We start from the raw sequence: 27,254 nt of genomic DNA, 5'->3' as shown, positions 1-27,254 counted from the left end.
AATGGTTTCCTTTAGAGAAGTGGAGAGAGTCTTGTCATTAAAACTCAACTTTTTTGGATGGTATTATTTTTCTAGACTTTAGCACTGGAAATGACCCACCTGTTAGTTTGCTTTTTAAAAATAGAACTTGGGGTGCCGGAGTGGCTTCCTCAGGTAAGCAGCTGCCTTTGGCTCAGGTCATGATCCCAGGGTTCTAGGATGGAGTCCCATGTCAGGCTCCCTGCTCCGTGGGGAGCCTGCTTCTCTCTCTGCCTGCCACTTCCCCTGCTTGTGCTCTCTGTCCCCCTCACTCTCTTTCTGACAAATAAAATAAATAAAATGTTAAAAAAATAAATAAAAATAGAACTTCTCAAATACAGCTCAGAAAGTCCCAGGACCTATAGTAACAGTTTTTGAGGGTTTCCCCCAAAAGTATGATTAGCCCTGCATTGAAAAAATAAATCAAACACCCATGGCAAGGTTTTTATAGGGCAAATAAATTGATTTCGCTCAGGAACTGTTGTGTCAAAAAATTTTTTGAGAGTCAATCCCACATTGACATGAATGTGTGGGGTTTTTTGGGGGGAAAAATGAGAGATTTTAAAAAGCTCCTTTTGCTCTTTTCTGGTTTCCGATTGCTTCTACATATTAGTAGCTTATAAGCAAGCATTTATAGAGCTCCTCTATATGCAAGTCTTAGTGATCAGAACTACAGGAAGCCGCAGTCCCAGCCTTTAATAAGCTTATGCTCTAGTTGGTTGGAATTGGTCCTTTTGCAGGAAAGCTTGTACTTGGAGGGTTTTTTCAGGAGGCTCTCTAGCTCTGTGGACCTTTCGGTATATTCAGACTGACACAAGCTCAGATTATATCAGTATTCTTTCACTTCAGCAGAATTGATCACCTATTGGACCCTCTAAACTGAAAGGCCAGAGGCGAAGTCTTGTTTGGACTTCATGAGATCTAGGACACTCATCCTGTTGTCAGGGCCTCGACTCACCTTCTGGTGGGCAAGAGGGCTGCAGGTAGCCTGAGACTCCTGACATCCTAGCTTAGCAACCCCAGAGGAGGGAGGATCTGAGAGTGTGGCTGTTAGAAAGCTCCTGGGGAGGAGTCTCACTGGCTCAGCCTGGAGTACATTTCTGTGACTGGGCCAGTCACTAGACACAAGGTGCTGGGGGTACTCTGGTCAGGCTGGGTCCCGTGACTGGTGGACCATCCTGTATGGTGATGCAAGGAGGGGTCCATCTCGCCATATCTCATCAGCTGTTATCAGGAGAAGGAGAAAGGGAGAAGTGAGAGGTGGTCATCATGGCTGATGTCTTTCTAACAGGGCAGGTGGGCCAAGAAGGACCAGGCTGAGGAGAACCAGGTCTGCCCGCAAGTGGGAACGAGGGCCGTGATGTAGATTCCTGCACCGGTGGTGGGAAAGTAGGCGCGCCGGGCCGGTGGTATCCTGGCAGAAGCCACACCCTCCTTCGTACCTTCTTTATGGCCAGGACTCATTGCCCTTACAGCCTTGCCATGGCTTCTTTCATCTGTGTGCCTACGTCTCATGCCAAGCCCTACAGAAGCAGACCAAAGACGACATGACAAATGCCATCTTTGGAGTCAGACCAGTCAAAAGCTGAATCCCGGCTCTGCCACTCCCTAGCTGTGCAACCCGGGACACAAAGGAAACCCTCGAAAACTGTTACTATAGGTCCTGGGACTTCCTGAGCTGTATTTGAGAAGTTCTATTTTTATTTTTTTTAACATTTTATTTATTTTATTTGTCAGAAAGAGAGTGACGGGGAGAGAGAGACAGCACAAGCAGGGGAAGTGGCAGGCAGAGAGAGAAGCAGGCTCCCCACGGAGCAGGGACCCTGACATGGGACTCCATCCTAGGACCCTGGGATCATGACCTGAGCCAAAGGCAGCAACCCCCTTCTGATTCTCCAGCCCTTGTCTCTTAAGTAATAGTACCTATTTAAGGTTTCATTAGGGAATGTATGGAAGTGACTTTGGACAGTATTCGGCAGATGGAAAGTACATCACAAGTGCTAGCTGTAGTGGATAAAGCACAGATGGTGTCTCATTCACCTTTGGGTCTTTCGTACCTAGTTGGGGCTGGTATCCAGTAAGTATTCAGTAAGTGCTTGCGTAGATGGAATTGAAGCCAGGTGAGGAACTGGCCACAGAGTTACAAGAGGTGGTAGTACAGGCAGGAGAATGGGAACGGGGAGGGGGCTCTGAGAATTTACAGCAGGCAATGGTGTCGGGGTCCGTGGGGGGGGAGGCAGGGGTTTGGGTCTCGGAAGCCAGACTCTTCAGTGGCTCTCAACTGTCAGGGTAGGAGCAGGGCACTTGTTAAAAGGTCACTGTCCCAGGGTCCATCTTAGCAGGTCTGGGATCACTGTCTTTGACGAGCACCAAGGGATTCGGAGGGCTGCCCCCTAAAGACCCCACTGGTTTCTGGGTCACAAACTCAGATGCCTCCCTGGGCCAGATGGGTGACGTGGATGGGTGAAAGGAGATGCTGGGCGCTGTGGCCAACCAGAGAGCACAAGCCTCATCTAGAGGGAGCCATCCTCCAAGTGGGGACTCGGTATTGCCAGGTCTCCTTGTTTTTTCAAGAGAGTCTGAAAATCAAGACTTGTAAATGGAATTTCCTGACTTTTTTAGATGCTGAGAAACAAGTTAAATTTTTGAAAACACCAAAAGGCCAAATAAAACATGTCTGTTGGCCAGAGAAGAGCTGCCACTTGTACTCCTTGGTCTAGGGCCGTGGTTCTCACCCAGGGCAGTTTTGCACCCCAGGGAACATTTGGCTGCATCTTGTCCCAGCTTGGGTGGGGGTAGGGAATGCTACTGGCATCTAGTGGTTAGAGGCCCGGGATGTTGCTAACCCCCCCTTCAATACACACGCCATTGCTTCCACCTCAGAGAGTTAGGTGGCCAGAAATGATGTTGAACTGGCATGAGTTGTGGGCAGAAGAAAGAGGCAGGGCCAGAGACATCTGCCACCTGATTTTTACAGAGACAGGACTCTGCCCTTCAACCCTGAGGAGCCCCGGCTGCCATGGCTGGGCCCTTGTTAGTCAGGTAGAATTGTTTTTTCCAGTGTGCACACTTCTGGTAGAAAAGCAGCCTGCCACCCCCAACCTCTACAGGCATGAAAATCATGCTAAAAATTCGAACAATGAGTGCTAATACATTGCCACTTGGGTCCCCAAGGGCTGGGTGTGATGGTCTGCTCAACGTTATCAGGGTTTTGGCCTCCTGTTCCTGGTGGAATGTTTAGTTTGGGCTCCTCATTCAGTAGTTTCTGGAAGTATAGTTGAGAATATTTCCCTTCCCAACCATAACAAAATAACTGTGCAGTTCAGTAACGATTTGCTGAGGGCCTGCTCTGTGGTCCGCCCGGCGCTGGGTGCTATGGGGCAGATGAACAGAGACTCGGGGTTGGGGGGGGTTCCATGTGGAGGCTTACTGTGCTGTGGAGAAAACCCAAGAACCAGACCGTGAGCCCTCCCCCTGCAGTCCACCCTCCACACACTGGTTGAAGCATTGTTCTGGGCACCAGTCTCTCCCACTTAGAAACATTCTGTGGCTCCAGTTCCACTCTGAATGAAGCCTGCCCTCCGTTAACCTTGGTGATCTGACCCAGCCTCCATTTCAAGCTTACTTTCTGCTGTTCTGTTGGTGTGCGCCTCTCTTTGCAAACCAAACGTTGCCCTACACCCACTCTCCTGCCCTGCCCTTGCTCAGGCTGTGCCCCCCACCTGGAATGCCATCTCTGGCCATTCATGCACAGTGAGATGGCTCTGGTCGTACTCCCCCGCCACCCGCTTTATCCTCTTTATCTTCCATCCTCTATAGCTCCGTCTGCCTCCTGCCTTATTTATGTTCTTGACCCTTGAACTACCAACTGGGAGATGCTCAAAGGAAAAGCTAATTAAAAATTCAACTATATGTTCCTTTTCTGGGCAACCTGCTAGCCTTTTATCTGGCATCTGGTGGGTCCACTCAGCCTGTGCTGCTAGCTCTTCATCTGTGCCTGGCCCAGTGCCGGGTGCTCCCATAAATGTCATCTCTCTGTGTCCTCACAAGGACTCTGTGACACTGGGCACAGCATCCTACTTTTACAGATAAAAAAACTAAGGCTAGAGGAGCTTTCACTTCATTCATTCACAGACTCATTCAGTATAGTTAATGAGCACCCACCGTGCCACAGGCTCTGTGGTGTTGCAGGGACATGGGAGTGGGAAACCCGGGAAGCAGATCTGAGACAGCTGAAGTTGGCATCTAGCAGAATGGCGAGGGAACATTCTTGGAGTCCGCACTTTGGGAGGGCAGAGGAGAGAGCAGGCGAAGTCAAGCCATGCTGCAGGCAGCCTTGCTAGAAATCTTAGACAGCTCTGTGAGTAGTTCTAAAGATGGAGAAGCCCTTTAGAGCTGTCCCAGTTGAGAGGGGAGAGGCAGACTTTTATGCCCCCACCCATTTGTCATCAGACAGAACCTGTTAGTGCTTGGAAGGGACGTTACCTTGTGTACTGAGGCCATCCCTGAAGGGTGCTCTCGGCTGGGGGCAGTCTGCTGGTAGCCCTCCCAGCAGCTGAGATACCTGAGCACCTGCCCTCAGAGAGAAAAATCTCTGTATAACCAGGCCTGTGCTAATCACCTAGAGCCTGAAAAGTCAAGCTAAAGATTGGTCTTGATCTTGTAGGAACTAAGGAGGCTCTGGAGAAAATACTGGCACAGGCATGCAAAACTGGGGACCAGAGTTAGGGACTTCGTTAAGGCACATCTTTGGAAGTCTGGGTCCTGCAGTGATGATGTGCTTGTTCTGGGACTGGTGGTCCCGGATGCTTAGGATGCTTTTGGCTGCAGGTAAAAGAAAACTGTAGCTTCAAGTGACTTAACCAGCAAAACCACAGAAATGGAAGTTGGCTGAAAGGAAGGCTCTGGGTTCACTCAAAGCAGTTTCTCAGCAGCTCAGGAAGAAGCCAGATTTCTTTTGCTCTGCTACCCAAGGTTACTTCCTGTTCTGGTCCTAAGGTGCCTGCTGGTAGCAACTGGGGCCCTCAGTAGAAAAGCTAAAACCTTCCCTCAACCGTCTAAGTCCTTCTCTTCCATCCAGTTAAGTCACATGCTCAGCCCTGGACTAATAGACCAGAGCATTACAGCTCCTCCCAGAGCTCAGCTGGAGGAATCAATACAGAGCCAAATCCATGGCCGTTTTAGGAAGCAGAAAGGGTGCTGGGGCTGGATGTTGGGGAGGGAGTCAGCCTTACCTGCTACGGAGAGCAAGATTGAGCAGTTTGAGGGCAGGGCACAGTGACAGACCGGATTGAAGGGGAAGGACCAAAAATTTTTTTTCAGAAATAACTCCAAGGTTTCCCGTTGCCATGCTTGGGATGGTATTATCTTGTTGACCAAACTCAAGGCAATGGGGGAATTTCAGGTTTGATTTTGGATAATCTGAGTTTGATGTGACAAGGAAACATTCGAAATGTATGGTTTTGCAACAAAGTTCTAAGTCTTGGAGCTGGGGCTCCAAGTATTGCAGGACAGAGCCGGGGAGAGGACTACCAAAATGGTGACACGGCTGCAGGCTCCTGTGAAGTGGAAGCTGGAATCAGGACTGTGTGGGGAGTTGGCTGGGGCAGGGCCTGGGAAGGCAAGACTGGTGGGAGTTTGAGAAGCAGGGCTCTCCTGGCCACGCTGCTTCTAAGAATCCTTCTGACAAGGGTCTTTGCTCATGTGCACAGTGACAAGGTACAAGGATGTTCACCCCATCATTGCCTGAAATGTTAAGAGACTGGAGACAATCTAAATACCCATTGTTATGAAGCTGTTTAATTAATTATGACTCATCTGGTATATGGAACCTCAAGCAGCTGTTTAAAAAAGGCGGATGAAAAAAATAAATAAAAAAATAAAAATAAAAAAGGCGGATGCAGGACCTCTGTGACTGCAGAGGAAAAATCTCAAACATATGGTTAGGTGGAAAAAAGCAAGATGAAAAGATGGGTATAGAATACTTCCATTTGTGTGAAAAAAAATTATACACTATCCACACGTGTGTCTGTATATTCATAGACTATTTCTGGAAGGTATCAAAAGAAACTTCTAATAGCCCTTGCATCTGGGTGAGGTTGTGAGAGCTTGGGGGACTGACTTTTTCCTTTTTGCCTTGCTGGCTATTAGTGTTTCTTTAACTTTGTGCATTTATTACATATCGAAAAAGTTAGATCATAAAAATAAATACATAAGAACCTGGGTCTTGGGTGTCAGAGAGGTTAGTGAGACTGAGGACTGAGAGGAGGCTACTGGACGGTGTCAGAGAGTTCGGAGTCCAGTAGAGAGGCAAAAGTCAGGGAGAGGGGCCACAGGGGAAACCGAGGCACAGGCTGTCAACTTCCTTGTGAGAATCAGGAATAGAAGGAAGTGGGCATAGCTGGTTGGGTTCGTTGGCCACCACTGCAGATGCACGGGATGCATCTGGAGGATCCAAAGGTTCCCCCAGGAGCTTTGCACAGGAGGTTCTGCTCGGGCTGTGCCGTGGTTTGGGGTTTAGTCCCCTATCATTAGCCACTAGAGCTGCAGGGAGATCTAAGCACATCTTTGGACTGCCCAGAGCTTTGTCAGTCTTTTTTTTTTTTTTTTTTAATAAAGATGTTATTTATTTATTTATTTATTTGACAGAAAGAGATCACAAGTAAGCAGAGAGGCAGGCAGAGAGAGAGAGGAGGAAGCAAGCTCTCCGCGGAGCAGAGAGCCTGATATGGGGCTGGACCCCAGGAGCCTGGGATCATGACCTGAGCCGAAGGCAGAGGTTCCATATACCAGATGAGTCATAACCCACTGAGCCACCCAGGCGCCCTGCTTTGTCAGTCTTTTAAGAGACCTTCAGATGGGTGATTTCTGGCTACTGCAGTACCAGAAGCTGAGAGAAAGGCTGGGAGGTAGGAAAAGGAACCTAGGAAGGCATCATATCTGGTCTTGAGCCTTCCTCTGCTCCTACTGTCCGGGGGCTCCTGACCTCTGTGGGGGAGGGAGGAAGGCTGATCTCTGCCCATCATTCGCTGGTCATACTTGAGCTGAGGGAGCTGAAAGGGGAACACGATGACTCGGCTCTCGGGGAGCAGTGGTCTGGGCTCCCGTTTTCTTCCTCCCTCACTCCCCCACTTCCTTCCTTTCTTCATTCTTCTCTCTCTTTCTTTCTTTTAAATTTAAATTCAAGTATAATTAATGAACAGTGTTGTGGTGGTTTCAGGTGTACAGACTAATGATTCCACAATTCTATACACTAGTGTTCATCACGATAAGGTGCTCTTAGTCCCTTCACCTATTTCACCCAGTCATTTCCCCACCCCCCTCCCCTCTGGCAGCCACCAGCTTGTTCTCTGTATTTAAAAGTCTGTTTTAGGGGGGTTATTTCTTCTTTTGTTTGTTTTGTTTCTTACATTTCACATATGAGTGAAATCATATGGTATTTTTCTTTCTCTGACTGACTTATTTCATTTAGCATTATACCCTCGAGGCCCATCCATACTGTTGCAAAGGGTAAGATTTCATTCTTTTTGATGGCTGAATAATATTCCATTGTACATATATACCACATCTTTATCCATTCATGAGTGGGCACTTGGACTACTTCCATATCTTGGCTATTGTAAATAATGCTGCAATAAACATAGGGGTGTATATAGCCTTTAGAATTAGTGGTTTTTCTTTGGATAAATACCCACTAGTGGAGTTAATGAATCATGTGGTAATTCTATTTTTAATTTTTAAAGGAACTTCCATACTGCTTTCCACAGTGACTGCACCAGTTTGCATTCCCACTAACAGTGCAAAAAGGGTTCTATTTCTTCACATCCTTGCCAAGACACATTATTTTCAGGACTCCCACTTTCAACATGGAAACTTCACATGATACGCCAGGCAAAGAGGGAGAGTATTAACCAAAACAATAATAATAGTAATAATAACAATAAACCTTAAGTAATAGAGAATCCTAGACTCTTCAGGCTGGGTGGGACCTGGAGATAATTTGTTCATTGTTTTCTGAATTGCTTCTCTCAATATACCAAATGTGTAAGAACAAGAATCAAGATCATCTAAACCACATACCACAGCACTCCTTAGAAAGCCCACATACACGAGGGTAGGAAAGCCTCTGAAAAGTCCTTTTGTAAGAAAACCTGTCTCCTCTGGTTCAACTAGCTTTTCCCAAGTGCATTTGCTTACAGAAGCCTCTGCCCCCCTCCCTTTTTTTAGTGTAACGCTCAAGAGTGACTCCCAGACCAAGTTTTGGGAGGTGATGCTTTAGTTTAAGCTTCTTATTTTGCAGATGGTAAGGAAGGCTCCAAGCCCACATGGCCAGTCAGTGATACAGTGGAGGCAACAACCCTGATCCTGCCTTGTGCTCCATAGCCTGTCTGTTAACCTCTATTGTTCATGATGAATTGAGATGTTAGATTATTATTTCCCAAACTGTGTTATATGGAACCCCACTCTTATGAGGTGCTAATGAGTATTGAGCGAGGGACACATAACTCTGGTCACATCAACTTAAGACCAACCCATAGTGGGAATGCAAGCTGGTGCAGCCACTCTGGAAAACAGCATGGAGGTTCCTCAAAAAGTTGAAAATAGATGACCCAGCAATCGCACTACTGGATATTTACCCTAAAGGTACAAATGTAGTGATCTGAAGAGGCACATGCACCCAAATGTTTATAACAGCAATGTCCATAATAGCCAAACTATGGAAAGAACCTAGATGTTCATCAGCAGATGAATGGATAAAGAAGTGGTATACACACACACACACACACACACACACACACACACACACACAGTGGAATACTATGTAGCCATCAAAAGAAATGAAATCTTGCCATTTGCAATGATGTGGATGGAACTAGAGGGTATTGTGTTGAGCAAAATCAATCAGAGAAAGACAATTATCATATGATCTCCCTGATATGAAGAATTTGAGAGGCAGAGTTGGGGGTTTGAGGGGTAGGGAAGAACAAAGTAAAACAAGATGGGATCAGGAGGGAGACAAACCATAAGACTCTTAATCTCACAAAACAAACTGAGGGTTGCTGGGGGGAGGGGGAGTATGGAGAGGGTGGTTGGGTTATGGGCATTGGGGAGCGTATGTGCTATGGTGAGTACTATGAAGTGTGTAAGCCTGATGATTCACAGACCTGTACCCCTGGGGCAAATAATACATTACATGTTAATAAAAATAATTAATTTTTAAAAATCGCTAAAATAAAATAAAATTCTATTAAAAAAAAAAAGACCCACCCATAGAATTAAAGATGAACAGATTGGCTGTGGATTTCTCAGAATCTTTAACATGGTGACATATCTGCAAATCATCAAGGCAGGGAGATATAAGGTTCCCCAACTTATTTGGCCAGGGAATTCCTTTTGCAAGGGACCTCTCCCCATGGATTTGTTTCATGGATACAAATTGAGTAATTCAAGTCTCCATCAATAAGGTCTATACTGGTTTATGTGCCTATCCCCACCCATCCCAAGTATTCCTGACCTTTCTGTGTTGAAAAGGAAATTGGTCAATGCAACCAGTGACCTTCTTCCCCTCTGACATTTGTTCTTCCATATTCCAGAGCAAGGAGATTGGCCTGCAGATGCACGAGGAGCTCCTGAAGGTCACCAATGAGCTCTACACAGTAAGTCCTATTCAGGCTCTGCTGCTGGGCTTGGGATCTGGTCCCCTTTCTTCAGCACCAGGAGCTAAAGGGAGTCTAACCAGAGTCATGGGATGAACCTGGGCATTTTTGCTGTGTCTTGGGCTGAGTGACAGGGGCTCGTCCTGGTGGGATGTAATGGTTTACAATTCTGGCTTCTGATTCTGTATAGATTCTGTGGGGCCCTGAGCATGTTTAGTTTGTATACGTTCACAAGAGACCTGCATGACCTGCCAGGTGTGGGAATGTGTTTCCTTCCAAAGCAGAAGACACAAGGTCAGGGAGGGGACAGCATGGATAAAACCTCCCGAGGCAGCGATGTGGGTCTGGAGTCAAATGCAATGGGCTGAGGCTTAGGTCTGCTCCTTCCTGATGATGGAAACTTAGGCAGATATGTAGCTCATCTGGGTTTCAGCATTCTCATTTGCAAAATGGAGCACTGTTCTGAGGAAACATGTGAGGTGAAAGGGGTGAGCGTACCTCGTTATCTCCAAGGAATGATTTCAGAACATTACAACACCGTGCAGAATTGACCTTGCTGCCTATACGGAGGCAAGATCTAACTGGACTCGAGATGACTATTAGAATTCAAGAGGGTCACGGAATGGGGAATGCAGGCTCACCAAGTTATGATGCAGGAGTTTACTGGTTGTGCCCTGAGGGCTCTTGGGCTTCTTTATGGAGGAATGTGATGAGCCTCAGCAACAGCCTAGGGGATGGGATGAGGTTGCCCCGCAGGGAGAGCTCGAGACCCTTCATCCCCCAAAACAGAGTAGAATAAAGCTATTGTATTTTAAATACGTCAGGGTTCCTTATAAAGTTTCCTATTAAAAGTGGGGATTCTGGGGCGCCTGGGTGGCTCAGTGGTTAAAACCTCTGCCTTCAGCTCAGGTCATGATCCCAGGGTTCTGGGATCGAGCCCTGCATCAGGCTCCCTGCTCAGCGGGGAGCCTCCTTCCCATCCCCTCCTCTGCTTGCCTCTCTGCCTACTTGTGATCTCTGTCTGCCAAATACATAAATAAAAATCTTTAAAAAATGAAATTAAAGAACAAGTGGAGATTCTGCTGCTAAAATTATATTTGAGAAAGGGAAAGAATAGCAGGCTGCAAGAAGACCCCTCTCTTTGGTGTTAGGATCTTTCTGTAGTCATGTTCTGTGTGGCCAGCAAGTGGTGGTCTTCTCAGGGCCCGAGAGCTTTTGCCTAAGAGCCTGAATCTCAGGTTGGAATTCCTATCTCAGATTCTAACCAGTGATGGGGACTTCTCTGGGCCTCAGTCTTCTACTCAGTAAAATAGAGATGCGAGCTCCTGGAGGTTAACCTATGAGAGTTGAGACTCATGTTTCAATTATTTCAAGTTGAGAAGTGCAACCTGTGCCCTGGACAGTTTTTAGCTGCGTGATTGCTTAGGGGAAAGGAAGAACTGCTGCTTCTCAAGCGACTGAGTCAGCTGGGCATTGTGGGGAATAGTCGCCTAGCAGTTTAAAGCAGACCTTAAAGCCAGAGACCTGGGTTCAAATTCAGTTGTTAAACAGAAATCATAACAGCTGTTTCTTGCAGACCCCGTGGGAGTTGAAGGAGACTAGATATGTACAGCATGCATGGAACAAAGAACAAAAGGCACGGTGGATAGAAGTTCTTGTACTACCATCATCTTGAGTTCTACCTCCTCGGCGAGTGTGAAACCAGCTGTTGTGCCTTCCCACAAGGCAGGGTGGTGATCAATGTGCAAAGCTGGTCACCAGATGCGCCTTCCTTACTCAGAATTCTGCAGAGGACTTGGCTAGACCAGTGTTTCCTAGTCTAGGTCCTTTTTATGTTCCTCAGGCACTGCTTTGAATGGATCACTTTCCTCTGTGGCATTTCAACACCTGGGTGCTGGTGCCAGGGACCCCCCCCAAGCCACTCCCACCCAGGTTTTTAACCTTACTTTGGGGCTCCAGCTGGGCTCCTCTCCCCCACATCCTCCGCACACCCCAAATACCACCTGGTCTACTCCTTTATCCGAGCAGCTCCCCCTGCTTACAATCGCCCTTTCCTTCTCTGCTTCTATGTGTCATACTCATTTTTCAAGCCCAAACCAAACTCCACCTTTGGAAAGCTATTACCTCTGGGCTTTGAATTCTACGGCAGTTAAAAAAAAAATCTATCATGTTATCCTCATGTACCCAGTTGGTGTGTAATCTCCCGAGAGCCAGATCTTGGTCAGTAACACCGTGCTTAACACCTAGAGACTTAGTTCGAACCTGGTGTGCAACCTCTGGCAGGTCACTTCACCTCTCAGTCTCACCTGTGATCCACAGATCGGGCGGGTGTAAACTGGGTGAAGCAGGTGGGGATTGGGAAGCTGGTGTTGGTGCCCAGTGCGGTACCCTGAGCCCAGCAGGTGTTCCATGCACACTGGGCTCTGGTGGCCACGGGGCAGGGCAGCTGGACAGAAATGTTGCTGGTGTCAGAGGCTTAGACCAGGCAGACTGCCTGTGTTCATGGCAGCCTGGGGATGGCCTCAGAGCTGGTGCTAGAGGAAGGACCAGCACCTAGCACCTCCCTAGCTCTCTCCTGCAGCCACTTGTGGAGGACTGGAGCCTCAGAGGGCCCACTGCACACCCCCATCCCCAAGTCACGTATTGACTGCACACAGAGTCTTCAGTGATTGCCCAGGAATCATTTACATTCGGGCATTTGGGGCTGCCTGCTGCGGACCCACCGCCGCAGGAGGCACAGTGACTGAGCTGTGAACCTTTCGAGAGTTCATCTTTGAAGTCCCTTGTACATCCCCAGTGTTGCCAAGGCAATTGCTGAAGCAGAGGAGGGGAGGATGTATGAACAAATGAAAGAAAATGGTTTTGCTCATGAGTTTCGAGTCTGGGTAGGGAGACAAGAGTAAAGTATGTGGCCTGGTGATCGAGCAGTCCAGGAGGGAGTGGAGAGTGTGCTGGGTGCATGGATTCCGAGGTGGGCACCAAGCCCGTGAACCCTGTGAGGGCTGCCCTGTGTTCTCTGCTGTGCTGGAACACAGTAGGTGGCCCACACCTTTTTACTGAGTGACGAAACCAGAGGGAGAGCGAGTGCATGCAGGAGAGATCGAGGCTTCCAGAAAATGCTAGCTCCGGGTGGGATGCTGGGATTAAGGGTGAGTTTTGAACTCGGCCCCCTCGGAGGGGTAGAAATGAAAGAAGCAGAGGGGAAGAGAGGTGGAGGAAGGGAATTCTCTCAGCAGGGATGGCAGGGCAGGATGCCCGCAGAACAACCCCATTACAGACCGATCTGGGGTTGAAGTCTCGCTGCCTCACCTCCCGGCTTGGCCAAGCCAGTGAACATCTTTGGGCCTCATTTCCTTTATTGCCGAAACAAGGGTAGCAACAACTATGGCCATTTCATGAGTACTCACACAGTGTGTGTGGTGGGTACTTCATATGTATTATTTAATTGGCATCTTTTACTGATAAAGATACTGAGGCCCAAAGAAGTACCTTGCTTGAAGGCCTTTGTAGCCATTTTCAGCAGCTGCACCACAAACTGTGTCACAACTCAGTGACTTAAAACAAGCACCATTCCATTGGCTCATGACTTTGTAGGTCGGCAGTTCGGGCTGAGTTCAGGTAGGGCCACTGACGTGACTGTGGTTTTCTGGCCAATTAGAAAAAGAGCCCCAAGTGGGACATGCCCAGTGTGCCGGCACCTTGCAAGCCTCTGCTTGTGTCCTACTTGCACATGGGCTATTGGCCAAAGCAAGTCACACGGCCAAGTCCATGTTGAAGGCGCGGAGAATAAACACCACCTCTTGATGGGAGTTCCGTGCCAAGTCACAAAGCAGAGGGGCGTGCTTGCAGTGGGGGGAGCAGCCACCCAGCCGCTGAGGGCACCGTGGGGCCCAAATCCCATGCTTCGTTATTAGGGATTTCTTTGAGCACTTTCTAGTTATGAGGCCTGGTTATACAACTTCCCCACCTCTCCCGGCCCTGGAGTCATGATCACTGGTGACTGAGGACAAATGATGTTGAGAAAAGATTATCCAGTAAGTCTCAGTTTTGTTCTGGTGATGTTTTCTAGAGGAGGGGATGTGGTCAGGGGGTACCACTGATGATGGGGGGGTAGCATGATACAGATACATGCTAAGCGCCATCTGTCACCCACTTTAGGGAAAAGGCTTGTTGCCATCTGAGACCAGGATGCAGAGGAGATTGCAAGGCTGGCCATTTTGCTCTTTCGTTCTTTTGTTTGTCTATTCATTCATTCATTCATTCATTCATTCACTTAAGATACCTTCCCTCTGTATTCATCACCTTGAGGTGCCCTCCTTTTAAAATGTGCTAGCATGTGTGCAAACACAGGTGCATGTGTGAGCATGTGTGTACAGCGCCCCCCGCAAACCCCACCTCACTCATTTTCCCCTGAACTCCCATCCGTCAGCCTGACACAAGATAGCCCTCCATCGTCATATGTCAGCCTGGGAGGGAAAAAGGGCAGAAGTTGACAGTGTGGGCCAATTGCTAATCCTTCCAGGGGATGCAAAAACAAAACAAACAGACAACAAAAAACCCCACTGTGTTTTCATCATTTAGCTAAAAATATGTTCAGATTACCAGTAATCGTCCTAGATCATGAAACGTTATCTGTCGTGTTTTGAAGTGACAAATGCTGCAGCATCCCTCGGGTGGCCCTTTCTTTGTGCTCAGTTGCAGTGCTCCAGGCTTTCCCAGGCAAGGCCACCTGCCTTACAGGCTCCCAGCGGCAGAAGGGGCCTCTGAGACTTGGCTCGGGGTAACATGGAGGGGGCCTGAGGAGTGTCCACACCCAGCCACAGCTGGCGACAGGTAGAAACTGATGGGTGTAACGAATGGACTCTATTTTCTACTTGCTCAGGCTTTGATTTGATTTTGCGCTGCGCTCAGGGGCGTGAAGTCAACCGTGGGCCCCCAGGCAAATTTTTGGGAAGGCGTCTCCTTTCTGATGTCGACCCTCAGAGATGCAGGTGGTGAGGCGAGCCTGAGACTAGGAGCCCAGCCACGGGGGTTCTGTCTCCAGCTCCATCCCGGGCTCACCCCGAGTCTTTCTGGAGTGATGCCTCTTTGTCTGTCACCATTCATGATTCCATCAGGCCATTAGGTCTTCTCTCCTTTCTCTAATATTTTCCTTTACATTGATTCACTTAAAAAAAAAATCTCCCCCTAACAAATCAGGGGGAAAGCCACCTTGTGCATTGGGAAGAGTACAAGTTTTAGAGTCAGCTGGTCCTGGGTTCAAGACCCTGTCCCTTGTCACACCCTCTGACTGTGGGGATATTACCAGCTCATCTCTGGGTCGTTCTGAGAAGAGTAAGTGGCAGAGAGCATAGCACGATGCCTGGCAAACACCAATGCTAAATCATTGTGTATTTTATGAAAGAATGGAGCATAAATATTTTTCCTATGCACTTGGGCATCTTTCCTCTCTCCTCCAACCTCCATCGCCACCACGCAGGTCAGAGCCCAGCGGCTGTTTTGCCTGCAAAAGGGCAATCGCCCGCTGACTGTTCTCCCATTCCCGAGGCATGCTCTCTATTATGCATACCCCACACTCCAGCCAGAGGCACTTTCCTTCTCAAAAAATTTAGAAATGGATAATACTTGGTAAAAAGCAATGATTAAACAGTAGAGAGTTACATAGAAGTAGGTCTCCTGTTGCCCGAGTGCCCCTTGCTCCATACAACCTCGGTTCCTGGTTTCTAGTTCAGCAGTACCTTCCCACAGAGCTGTCTGCTCCATCAACAGGCATACACGGATGGGTGTGTCCTGCCCGCCCCTGTTTTTATGCAGGTGGTAACAATGGGACCTAGAGTTCTGTATCTTGCTTTTGAAGATCTATTTTGGAGATTGATTCATAGCCTAATAATTAGAGGCTCTCCTTTTATATGATGCTTCTCATGGGCTGGGCACTGAACGAAATGCTTTACATATCTTAATTCATTTCATCCTCACCATGACCCACTGAGGTGGCTGTTAGTATTCCCAGCCCATTTTAGAGGTGAGGGATATGAGACACAGAGAGGTCAGGTAGCCAGCTGAAGGTCACCTGGCTGGTGACAGAGTGACAGAGCCAGCTCCTAGTCTACTCCCCTAAGTTACTTATAGAAATACATTAAATTATTTCTATAAATATATGTAAGTCCTACATACATTTGTTTTGGAAGGATATGGTCTTTTACATTAGTGGACGACAGACAGCTTGGTGAAAACAGAAGGGTTCCGGAAGTTAAATGAAGGTGCAAAAGCATTCATTCCCGCTGGTGTCCACTCAGCAGCAGTAGAGGTATTAGACCTGTGAGCACCGGACTGAGTTTTCCCCGCTGACAGAACTGAAGAGAACTGGAAGGGTTATTAATACGTCTGTAACACCTAAAATCATCTTGCTGACACAGGTGGTTCCCATTTCACACTTTGAGAAACACTGGCCCAGTGCAAGTTAGCTGGACTCTGGTCCTTGATTTCACCCATCTGTAGCACAAAGGCACGAGACTAGAGGAACTTTAAGGCTCTGCTCCAGCTTTTGGCTTCCTGTCATGTTACCCCCAGAGGGAGACGAGGGCATGCCTCCAGCTCAGGGTGAGGTAGGCAAGGCGGGCTCTGCCCAACCACCACAGCCTGCTGGCCAGGGTGTGGCCCAGGTTCCCTTAGGGATGGAAGTGGTCCTAGGAGCAGGGAGACGAGGTTTCCCTCCAGACAGTCTCCTCACCTCCCCCAGCTCTCCCTCCAAAACTTTACTCCTTCACTCGCTCAGTTTGCATTTACTGATCCTCCACTGTGTCCAGATGACGGGACATGGCTACACCCCGTGTCAAGTGTCCTTGTGGGGATATGGACACAGTGGGAGGAAGGGTGGGGAGATGAAGTCCACCTGGGTATCGGGGAGGCCACCGAGAAGAGGTGGCATTTGATTTGGATCCGAAGGACCCTGGATTTCCCCAGGGGCCATAGGGAGGCTGGGGAAACAGCCCTGAAGGCAGCAGCGAAGCAGGAAGCTGGGATATGGCGCCAGCAGCCCCCTGCTCAGGCGGTCAGTACTGTCTGTGTGTGAGTTGGGCACTGAGGTGGGCCGGTGGGGCCCAGGACTGAGGTGGGCAATGGGGAGGCTAGCGGGGGCTCCTTCGATAGCGAGGGGCAGGAATCCACGCGAGCTGGCAGGAATGAAGAATCAGGGTGTCGAATCTCAGGTTCACACACCTGCGTGGCTGTCTCCCCAGTACGGCGTGTATTCTGTGAGGCACACACACCCTGTTTCCACAGAGTCGGATTGCCAGCACCTGGTGTCGGATCTGGCCCATCACAAGCTGCTCAGTAGAGAACCTAATGATCGAGGTGGAGCTCTTCTCCCCACACCTTCGCGGCAGCCTCACCAGATCAAAGGCCGAGAGCACACCTCCTCCATTTTATCCTATTCCCTCCGTCACTTTTCCTCCTCCCTTCCTCTGCCTCCCTGCCCTCCTTGGCTCTTTCCTTCCATCAGTCCGTCTGTTTGCTTTCCTCTGTGATGTCTTCATGATCAGGCAGGTTTCTCCCACGGGGTGACAAAGTCACTTTTTATCAGCTCGGGTGCCTCCTGGTGGAAAAATAATATACCCTTTCCAGCGTGTGAACAGGGCAGGGGTGGGGGTAGAATATTCCAGAAAAAGTAGAATATTTCAAAGTCCTGGAGTGGCCTGGTTGGGATCCTGGGCTCCAGTCACTGTGGTCAGGTTAACATCATGTTTAGTCAGGCCTGGGTCTCATGCCCGCTCCTGGGATTGGAAGAAGGGGTCAGTCTCCCATGAGCCACCGGGACTAGAATGCTGGTGGGGAATTTTGGGGATTTCCTCAAAAAAAAAAAAAAAAATGTTGGGAAGCTGTTCCAGAAAGAAGAGGACTGGATGATCCCAGGCAGAGAAAAATAACAGGTATTCACCTAGGGGAAGTGTCTGGGGGATAATATGGAGGTGACTTCTTTGGCGAGTACTCAAGCAAACACCTGATACACGTCTACGTGTAAGCTGTTCCTCAAACCCATTTAACTCCTGTGCTTTCTGGGCTTAGTGCTTACAGCGCTCCCTTTTTCTGGAATATTCTACCCCCACCCCTGCCCTGTTCACACAGGTAACAGCTACTCTTCCTTCAAGGTTCAGTTTATTTATTTTTATTATTTTTTAAAGATTTTATTTATTAGAGAGCAAACATATGCAAGCAGACAGAGGGGCAGAGAGAGCACGAGAAAAAGACTCCCTGCTGAGCAAGGACCCCGGGATCATGACCTGAGCCAAGGCAGATGCTCAATCAACTCAGTTACCCAGGTGCTCCTCTTCAAGTTTCACTCCAGATGACACTTCTTCTAGAAAGCTATCCTTTAGGGACGCCTGGGTGGCTCAGTTGGTTAAGCAGCTGCCTTCGGCTCAGGTCATGATCCTAGCATCCTGGGATCGAGTCCCACATCGGACTCCTTACTCGGCAGGGAGTCTGCTTATCCCTCTGCCTTTGCCTGCCATTCTGTCTGCCTGTGTTCACTCTCTCTCTCTCTCTCTGACAAATTAAAAAAAAAAATCTTAAAAAAAAGTAAATATAAAAAAAGAAAGCTATCCTTTAGTATCCTATATTTCCCTTATCATAACGCTTGTTACACCATGTGATAACTTGTCCATGTCCCCTCTAGAGAGTGTATTCTGTGATGAATACACAGGAGACCCTGTCTGTCTTTAACACTATAGTATTTCCTAGTACAGTACCTGGCGCATAAGGAGCTATTCAGTAATATTGAACAAATATTTGAATAATGTTTGAACAAGTATTTGAAGAAATACTGAACAAATAAATATTGATCAAAGATGTAGCTGCCTCCCTACTTCCAGATGTATTCACCAGAGCCAAAGGCAGTAGAACTGTATCTGTCCCACTTTGTTCTCCCTCCTCTCTTTGCTCTGTTATTTGCATCCATCCATCTATCCATCCATCCATCCATCCATCCATCCACCCACCCATCTGTTTACCCACTCACCCATCTGTCCGTTCAACCATCTCCCTCTCTGTCCATCCTTCCATCGATCAGTCTTTCACCTACACACCCGGCCAGCTGTCATTCATTCATGCGTACAGATATATACTGATACTTGCTGGGTACCACTCTCTGCTTTAGTACAGGGAATATGTTCACGAACTGGGTCCTGGCCCTCTGGACTTTGCACTCTAGTTGCAGTGAAACAGTGTGTGGACATGCAAAAAGAGTAAAGAAGATAGCAATTATAAGTTCCAGAGAGAACATAGGCCACACAGAGTATGGGTGGTCATACTGAAATTTGGGAACTCGCTTTTCCTTCCAGGATGTCTTTGGCATTCACTGGCCCGGAATTTCCCCCATACACAGCTCTTGGGTGGCTCAGAGACAGCCCTGTCTGTGGGGTAGAAGAAGTGCGTGTGAGCTTACTTGTGGAGGACCTATTGTCAAACGGGATTCTTATCTTGCCCCAGCATGTCCCCCCCCCCCCTTTTTTTTGATGCTCTCAACTTCCATATTTCCTTTGGCTTCTTTTGCATTTAAGTGAGGATCTGAAGGACTATACGTATAATACTTGATTTCATGATCTGGGGATTTGGGAAGATGCAGAAAGCAAAGTGTATGCAGCAAGAGGCAGCATGATTACTACAAACAGCAAGTGTCCACAGCTCAGAAGTCCTAGCTCTCTGGCTTGCTCTGTGACTTTGTGCAATTTACTTGCCATTTCTGGGCCCCGGTTTCTTTCAATGATGGGTTAATACACCAAGATATCTGGAGAGCCTTTTGAGAATGTATGAAACTGATCTGTGTCCAAGAACAGTGGTCTCAATTTATATGTCCCTACAGGGTCCTTCTCACCCTATGTTAGACTTGTTCCAGGGGGTCTCCCTGATAGGTTCTGGAGGGTTGGAATGTAGCCCACTAAGCCACGCATTAAGCCAGGTGGGTGTCTGAGGGGTTCTTCAGAAGTGCCAAGTTGAAGGCTGGGTCTCAGTGCCTTGGCCTCAGCTGAACACTTGCATCCACCTCTGCTACCTTCCCAGCCCCAACACTGCTGTCAGCCAGTCACTTTATAGTCACAACTTATGGAGCACCTTCCTATCCACCCCCATTCTGGTCTCCGCCAGGCAGCACAGAGAGGATAAGCTGCTGCCACAGTCACCCAGCAAGTTTGAGGGGAAGGCTGAGTCTCAAAACCAAGTCTCCAGTCCCTGTAGGGTAGAGAATCCCTTTGTTCCTCTTTTGTGGTTTCTGTATCTGTAAAGCTGCGGTCATGTAGTGTCTACCTCCTAGGGTTTTTGTAAGAAATGAGCGTTAATATATGTAGAGTGTTTAGAACAAGGCTGGGCATGTAGTAAGTGCTCAGTAAGTGTTGGCTGTTATCACCATTATTGGTACCATACTGCCTCCCAGGGTTGGGGTAAAGGTTAATTAAATGCTCCTTGGGGATAATAAAAGAGGTTTGCAAACTCTGAAGTAATTGATAAGTTTAAGTATTATTTAACACATCCTGGGCTGGTAATATTGAGAAGACTCTTCTAAACTATTGAGCTAAGGATCTTTCATGCTAAAGCCTGTGTTTCAGGTAATTAAATAAAGGAAGCATCTAGAGGATTCTGGATATAGTTAAACTCGTTTCTGAGAGGTCCCCAGGTAAACTCTTATGTGGCAGCTGTCAGATATAAATCATCCTGAGCAATCAAGTTCACTGTTATTTTTAGGATCAGGAATTACCAGTTGGATCACTGGGAGTTTAGCCCCAGGGTCCTCTGGCTATGGGACTTTTGCACCTCAGTTCAGAGAAATGTACTAGGAAGCTTGGTTTGTTGCAGAGGAGGCAGAGTACTCTGTGCTTCGAGTGGAAAACTAGGCAAAGGGAAATGTGGGAGGCTGAGAACACCCAGCTGGGATGCTGACCTTGAGTGAATAAATGGATGGATGCATGGATGATTGGACAGGAAGATCTAATTGCAAATAGAAATGCTCTCTCTTCCTCTGTTCTGTTCAACACAGATGATAGATTAATGGTGAGATAAGCAGACTTCAGCAGCTGAAACAGAAAAAGTGGCTTTAGCAGGAATCATTGAACCCAGAAAGGGGTGAGTCCAGAAATGGACGCTACCAGCAGTATGGTAGGAAGCAAAGAAACCAATAGTGCCTGTGTATGTGGAGGAAAGGAGAAAAGCGTGAGAATGGAAAGGGGGGGGGGCCCTGAGAGACTTCAGCAGGCATTCCCAGGTCTTACCTGTGTGACATTGCAGGAGCGCTGGTATAAAGATGGTGGGAAAACTGGCAATTGCTTTGGTTACCTGTAAGCCTGCAGTCATTCCTTTTGGCCACTAGATGTCGAGAATACATTGATCTGGCACACTCTGGTCCACTAAGTTTGGAAATAAATTTAGTGGAACTGGCCTAAGGAGTGGATGAAATCACGGAGAATGGAATCTCTAGAGGCTTTATGGAAGCTCAGAAAATCAGCCATGAGGGGAATCAGAGAAGAGGTCTTCCACCAAGACCAATGAAGAAAAGTTGATTGCATTTTTTATTCATTTATTGTTTTGAAATTTGGGAAGGCTTTCAAGATGAAAGAGGAAGGGAGAAACATGGTATAGAATAACATTTTGCATATTAGCTAATTTTCTTTAGCGTTTTCCTGAAGTCAGGTGAGTAAATTCGAGGTTCTCAAACCCTCAGCCCAAATCAGGGGTGCTGATGGTGGTGGTGGTGGTGGTGGTGATGGTAGCAGCTGATGTCTACGTGTTTCTTACTATATGGCAGGTATTATTCTAGCACTTTACCTAAGTGAACTCATTTAGTCTTCATAACAAATCTATGAGGTAGTTGCCTTGGTTATCCCCATTTTACAGATGAGGAAGCAGAGGTCAGAGAGGTTCTGTGACTTGCCGAAGGTCACACAGCTGGTAAGTGGCACCATCAGGATTCAGCCCAGATGTTTGTACCAGAGTTCATACTCTACAATACCTACCGTGTTCTACAGCAGATGCTCCCCCATTAACTCCTGGCCTATTTTCTATGCAACAGATCAATGCTGTGATTTCATGGTAAGAGTTACAGAATAATTCTTCACTGTAATAAACTGACTTCACAGTTCATATGAGAGCAAATAAGGTTATAATGCTGGCCAGGAATTCATTCCAAGTTCCCTGACTTAAAGGGCCCCATTAGACAGGAGTGTATCCCAGCCCCACGTGGAAGCCTCTGCTCTTTTTCTGCTGTAATTATCCAAACAACAGAAGAGAACAAACAAGGTTCAAAAGCCTTGGAATCTAGAAATTTCATGTGTTTCTTAGCACAGAGGGATGCTCATAAACTTGATATTGCATAGGAAAGGTTGGGGACTGGGAGATAGTGTCCTATTAGTATAGGACTGCCTGGCTTGCTGTAAGGCTGCCCAAACTGTTCATACCTGCTGAGAAAATGGTACTGAATTACAGAAACTGTATAATATGGTAGAAAGAGTGGTGGATTAAAAGTCAGAGACCAGATTTTTAATTTGGCTAAATGTACTCTTCCTATATGACCCTCCGTTCCACTCCTAGGTATTTACCTGAGAGAAATGAAAACATACATCCACACAAAGAATTATACATGAACATTTTTAGCAGCTTTATTCATGATAGACCAAAACTGTGAACAACCCAAGTAACTATTAATGTATGAATAAATACACAAATAGTGACATAGATACACAATGCTATATGATAGAGAAATACTATTCAGTAATAAAAACTGATATGACGTGGGAGAAAAATTATGCTGAATGAAAGAGGGCAGACCCCACAGAAATTATATGCTTTGGTTCCATGTATATGAAGTTTTAGAATGCACAAAACTCCACTGCAGTGACAGAAAGCAAATCAGTTGATTGTCTGGGCTTGGGGAAGGGGTAGGGATCTTTGTGGTTTAGTTAAAGTGCTCTGCAGCTTGATTGTGATATTGCCTCCGCTGATGCAAAGTTTGGAGATTAGACTGATGATATTGTCCAATCGTGGATAAACCACTTAGTCCTTCTAGGCCTCAGTTTCCCTATTTGTAAAATTTGGTGGTTGGATTAGATAACGTTTAGAATTTCTTCTGTCTCAAAAACTCCCTTTTTATAATAATATCTGACTTTTACTATAGAAGTAGAAGAGCAAAGTGTGGTTTGCTTCGTGGGAATTCACTGTATAGCCAAGGATAAGTTTATTTCAGAAAGCATAGAATAGCAATTAGTATTTCCAGTAATACTCCTTTTGGGGACAGAGCCATTTGCAGGCCAATAAGGAAACAGCTGAGAAAACGATTTGCATGTTCCCATGGAAGTTCTATGAGTATGGGAGGAGGGGGCTTCCCAGTGACCCTGTGGGGAGGAGGTGAGGGACAAGAGTCATGGCTGGCAGGGCCAAGGAGGGCCAAGTATGTCCTATCACGTCTGAGATACCCAAGTGCATGAAAACTTTTAAATTTATTCATCCATTCCTGGCATTCAGTGAGGACTTCATGCTGTTGCTGAAGACAATAATGGCAGCGAGGCTGCTACTGGTGGTCATCATCATTTCTAGTCCGCAGAGCTTGTGTGCAAGTAAAGCACAGTGGGGAACTCAGAGTATGTGATGGGAAGAGGGCAGGATACAGAGCCTGAAGGAGGCTGGAAGCACCGGGGCCGCATGCCGGGCCGTGCAGGCTGCTGATTTCCTGCCCGTGTGTGTCCCCAGGTCATGAAAACCTACCACATGTACCATGCGGAGAGCATCAGTGCAGAAAGCAAGCTGAAAGAGGCTGAGAAGCAGGAGGAGAAGCAGTTCAACAAGTCGGGAGACCTCAGCATGAACCTGCTTCGTCACGAGGACCGGCCCCAGCGCCGCAGCTCTGTGAAGAAGATCGAGAAAATGAAGGAGAAGGTAAGTGAGGGCCTCAGAGAAACTGAGGGCAGGGCAGGAGGCAGGCGCATACTCCCTGCTGACAGCCTTGGCTTTCCCCCTCTGCACCCTGAGGGATGTGGGATAGAAGCAGGGTGCCAGCATGTGCGCTCTTGGAGGTCAGTGTCATGGAGGAGGCAGGGCTGGCCAGGCCTCTCTGGCACTTGTTAGGCCTGGCCTCGTGCCAGGATCAGCAGGCAGAGAAAGCGCTCAGCTGACAAGAGAGCTGAACAGTGACAAGACTCACGCCCAGCAAGCACGTTCTCAGATGGGCAGGAATCACCAGGCATTTGGAGGGGCAGGACCTTGCTCAGGAGGCCATTTCGGTGGCTGGAGAGCTAGTTGGGGCAGGGCAGGTCCCAATAGGAGGAAAACAGCACTGGGCTACCAACCAGCACCTGGGAGCCCAAGGAAGAACCCATCCAAAATGCCGCTGGCAAGCCCAAGATGGGAGATTTAGAATCACTGTGTCTTGGTGCTGGACACGTGCTTTAGTAGGGCACAGAGAAATGAGTGCTCATTTTGGACTCAGGCAGTTGGAGTTTTGAAAGTGCCACATTTACAGTACTTCTCTGAACCTCGGTTTTAAAATCTGATGGTTGATGGCAAATGACTCTCCTCTCTCAGGTCAACTCTGATCCACGGGTAGTAGCCGCCCAGAGCTCTGTGTTGAAGACTGTGAAGCCCCTCCCCAGGCATTAGTTAAAAACAGTGTTGTGATCATTTAACGATGTCTGCAATCGCCAGGGAATTTAGAGGGGAATTTAACATGCTTTTGTTATCCTAGACTAGAGTACTTCTAAAGTTTCTTTCTGTGTAAAAGCCATGATTTTCTTGTTGAGTTCTCTGCATTTATTCATTCCATGCGATCAGTACGCATATTTTGAGCTCTTTCTAGGTGCCAGACATTGCACCAGATATTTATTTGGGCTTTTCTGCATCTCATTCTATGATTTATATGGTCCTGCAGCTCTTAAAAATGATAGATTGAGTGGAAAAGAAATTCACCGGGGCCTAGGTGAGCTGGAAAACTAACCATAAGCAAATAAAACAAGGTTCCAAGGTAATTTCCAAAGGCAAAGAAAAGTAGGTTCCCCAATAATTAGAGACCCAATTAAAAAATGGGTAAAGGGTGGCTCAGCCCTTGGGTATCTGCCTTCGGCTCGGGTTGTGATCCCAGGATCCTGGGATCGAGCCCCGCATCGGGCTCCTCACTCAGCATGAAACCTGCTTCTCCCTCTCCCATTCCTCCTGCTTGTATTCCCTCTTCTTGCATATCTCTCTCCCTCTGTCAAATAAATAAATAAAATCTTTTTAAACAATAGGTAAAGGATTTGAATAGACCTTTCTCTGAAGAACTTGCATGAGTGGTCAAGGAGCACATGAAAAGATGCTCAGCATTATTAGTCATTAAGGAAATACAAATCCAAACCCCAGTGACACACTATTTTCATACCCACTAGGCTGGCTAAAATAAAAACAGGTGACAATCACAAGTGTTAGTGAGGTGGCAGAGGAATTGGCACCCTTATACATTGCTGGAGGGAACATAAAATGGTTCAGCCACTTTGGAAAATAATTTGTCAGTTCCTCAAAATGTTAAACATGAAGTTATCCTATGACTCAACAATTCTCAGGTATCCACCCAGAGAAATGAAAACATACTTCCACACAGAAGCCTGCACAGGAATGTTCCTAGTAGCATTAATCACAATAGCCAAGAGGGAGAAACAATCCAGATGTTCATCTGGATGAGTGCAATGTGGTTTAGCCACACTGTGGAATATTATTCAGCCAGGAAGAGGAGTGAAGTGCTGATACAGACTACAACACAATGTACCTTGAAAACAATATGCTAAATGAAAGAAACCAGTCATAATATTGTATGAGTCTCTTTATATGAAATATCCAGAATAGACAAATACATAGAGACAGAAAGTAGATTATTTGTTGCCAGGAGCTGGGGCAGAGGAGAATGAAGAGTGACTGCTAATGGGTAGAAGGTTTCTTTTTGAGTTGATGAAAGTATTCTAAATTTAGATAGTGGTGATTGTTATACAAATCTGTGGATATACGATAAACAGATAAATAAATAAATAAATAAAAATAAGATAGGCAGGCAAGGAATTTTATAGAACTATAACTTTGGAGATAAATAGAGAGGTAGAGAGACCACTGATTGGGAGGTTCGGAGACTTAAGTTTAGTTCAGAGTTATGGCTAATGAGCCATTTAGATTTTGGACAAGGCCCCCCCCCCTTTTTTTAAGATTTTAAGAGAGAGAGATCACAAGTAGGCAGAGAGTCAGGCAGAGAGAGAGGAGGAAGCAGGCTCTCTGCTCAGCAGGGATGCTGAGGCAGATGTGGGGCTCGATCCGAGGACCCTGAGATCATGACCTGAGCCCAAGGCAGCGGCTTAATCCACTCAGCCACCCAGCCGCCCCAAGCCCCTTTTTTATTTTTTTAAAGATTTTATTTATTTATTTGAGAGAGAGAGAGAGATCACAACTAGGCAGAGAGAGAGAAGAAGGGAAGCAGGCTTCCTGCTGAGCAGAGAGCCCGATGCAGGGCTTGATCCCAGGACACTGAGATCATGACCTGAGCCAAAGGCAGCAGCTTAATCCACTGAGCCACCCAGGCGCCCCCCAAGCCCCTTTTTTAAAAGAAGTCTCCACACCCAACATGGGGCTCAAACTTATGACCCTGACAGTAAGAGTCACACAATCTACTAACTAAGCAAGCCAGGTGCCCCTCAGCTACTTCTTTTTGGTTTTCATGTTCTCATCTGTGAAATGGGTGAATTAAACTGAGATACCTTTAATATCCTATTTTTTAAATTTTATTTTATTTTTTCAGTGTTCCAAGATTCATTGTTTAAATGCACCACACCCAGTGCTCCATGCAATATGTGCCCTCCATAATAGCCACCACCAGGCTCACCTAACTCCCCACCCCATCTCCCTTTCAGAACCCTGTTTGTTCTAGATACAAAATTTTATGAATCGATGAAGGGCTGGAAGTGGTTTGGGGGCCATTATAGCCCCCTGGGAATGGGTGAGGAGTATCAAAAATCTCTGTGAGGGGGTGGGTGCATGGCTAGTATAGGATTGGTAACTACCAAAAGAAGTCTGTTTCCCAGACTAGGTGGACCGTGGGGAAAGGTCAGAGGAGATCTCTGAAGAGAATTCAAAGGTTGACATAGAAACATCTCTATTGAATAGCTAGGAGAACTAGATCTGGAATAAAAACGCTGTTTTTTTTTTAAATTTTAAATTTTTAAAAATTTTAGTTCCTGGGCGCCTGGGTGGCTCAGTGGGTTAAGCCGCTGCCTTCGGCTCAGGTCATGATCTCAGGTTCCTGGGATCGAGTCCCGCATCGGGCTCTCTGCTCAGCAGGGGGCCTGCTTCCCTTCCTCTCTATCTGACTGCCTCTGTCTACTTGTGTTCTCTGTCTGTCAAATAAATAAATAAAATCTTTTAAAAAAAAAAAAAAAATTTTAGTTCCAGTATAGTTAGTATTTGGTATATTAGTATCAGTTGTGCAATATAATGAATCAATAATTCTGCACATTACTCAGTGCTCATCATGATTCATGTACTCTTAATTCCCGTCATCTATGTCACCCATGCCCAACCCACCTCCCTTCTGGT

General features: G+C 47.0%; 1 protein-coding gene across 5 annotated transcripts in view; it reads left to right on the top strand.

Moving 5' to 3' along the window:
• The window catches only part of SRGAP3 (SLIT-ROBO Rho GTPase activating protein 3), a 251,006-nt gene that overhangs the window by 154,189 nt on the left and 69,563 nt on the right, over nt 1-27,254 (top strand). For all 5 annotated transcript variants that reach the window (XR_009350776.1, XM_059161597.1, XM_059161599.1 and 2 more), the window contains exons 4-5: nt 9,612-9,674; nt 23,403-23,588. Coding sequence is in view for 4 of the 5 variants with exons in the window: in XM_059161597.1 (XP_059017580.1) it covers nt 9,612-9,674; nt 23,403-23,588 (249 nt within the window). In the remaining variant the exon portion in view is untranslated. The remainder of the gene's footprint in view (nt 1-9,611; nt 9,675-23,402; nt 23,589-27,254) is intronic.

The sequence above is a fragment of the Mustela lutreola genome, chromosome 2 (genome assembly GCF_030435805.1).
Source record: "Mustela lutreola isolate mMusLut2 chromosome 2, mMusLut2.pri, whole genome shotgun sequence".
Classification (NCBI taxonomy): Eukaryota; Metazoa; Chordata; class Mammalia; order Carnivora; family Mustelidae; genus Mustela; species Mustela lutreola.
The sequence above is the reverse complement of the archived record's forward strand: the minus strand, read 5'-3'. Positions and strand labels throughout refer to the sequence as shown.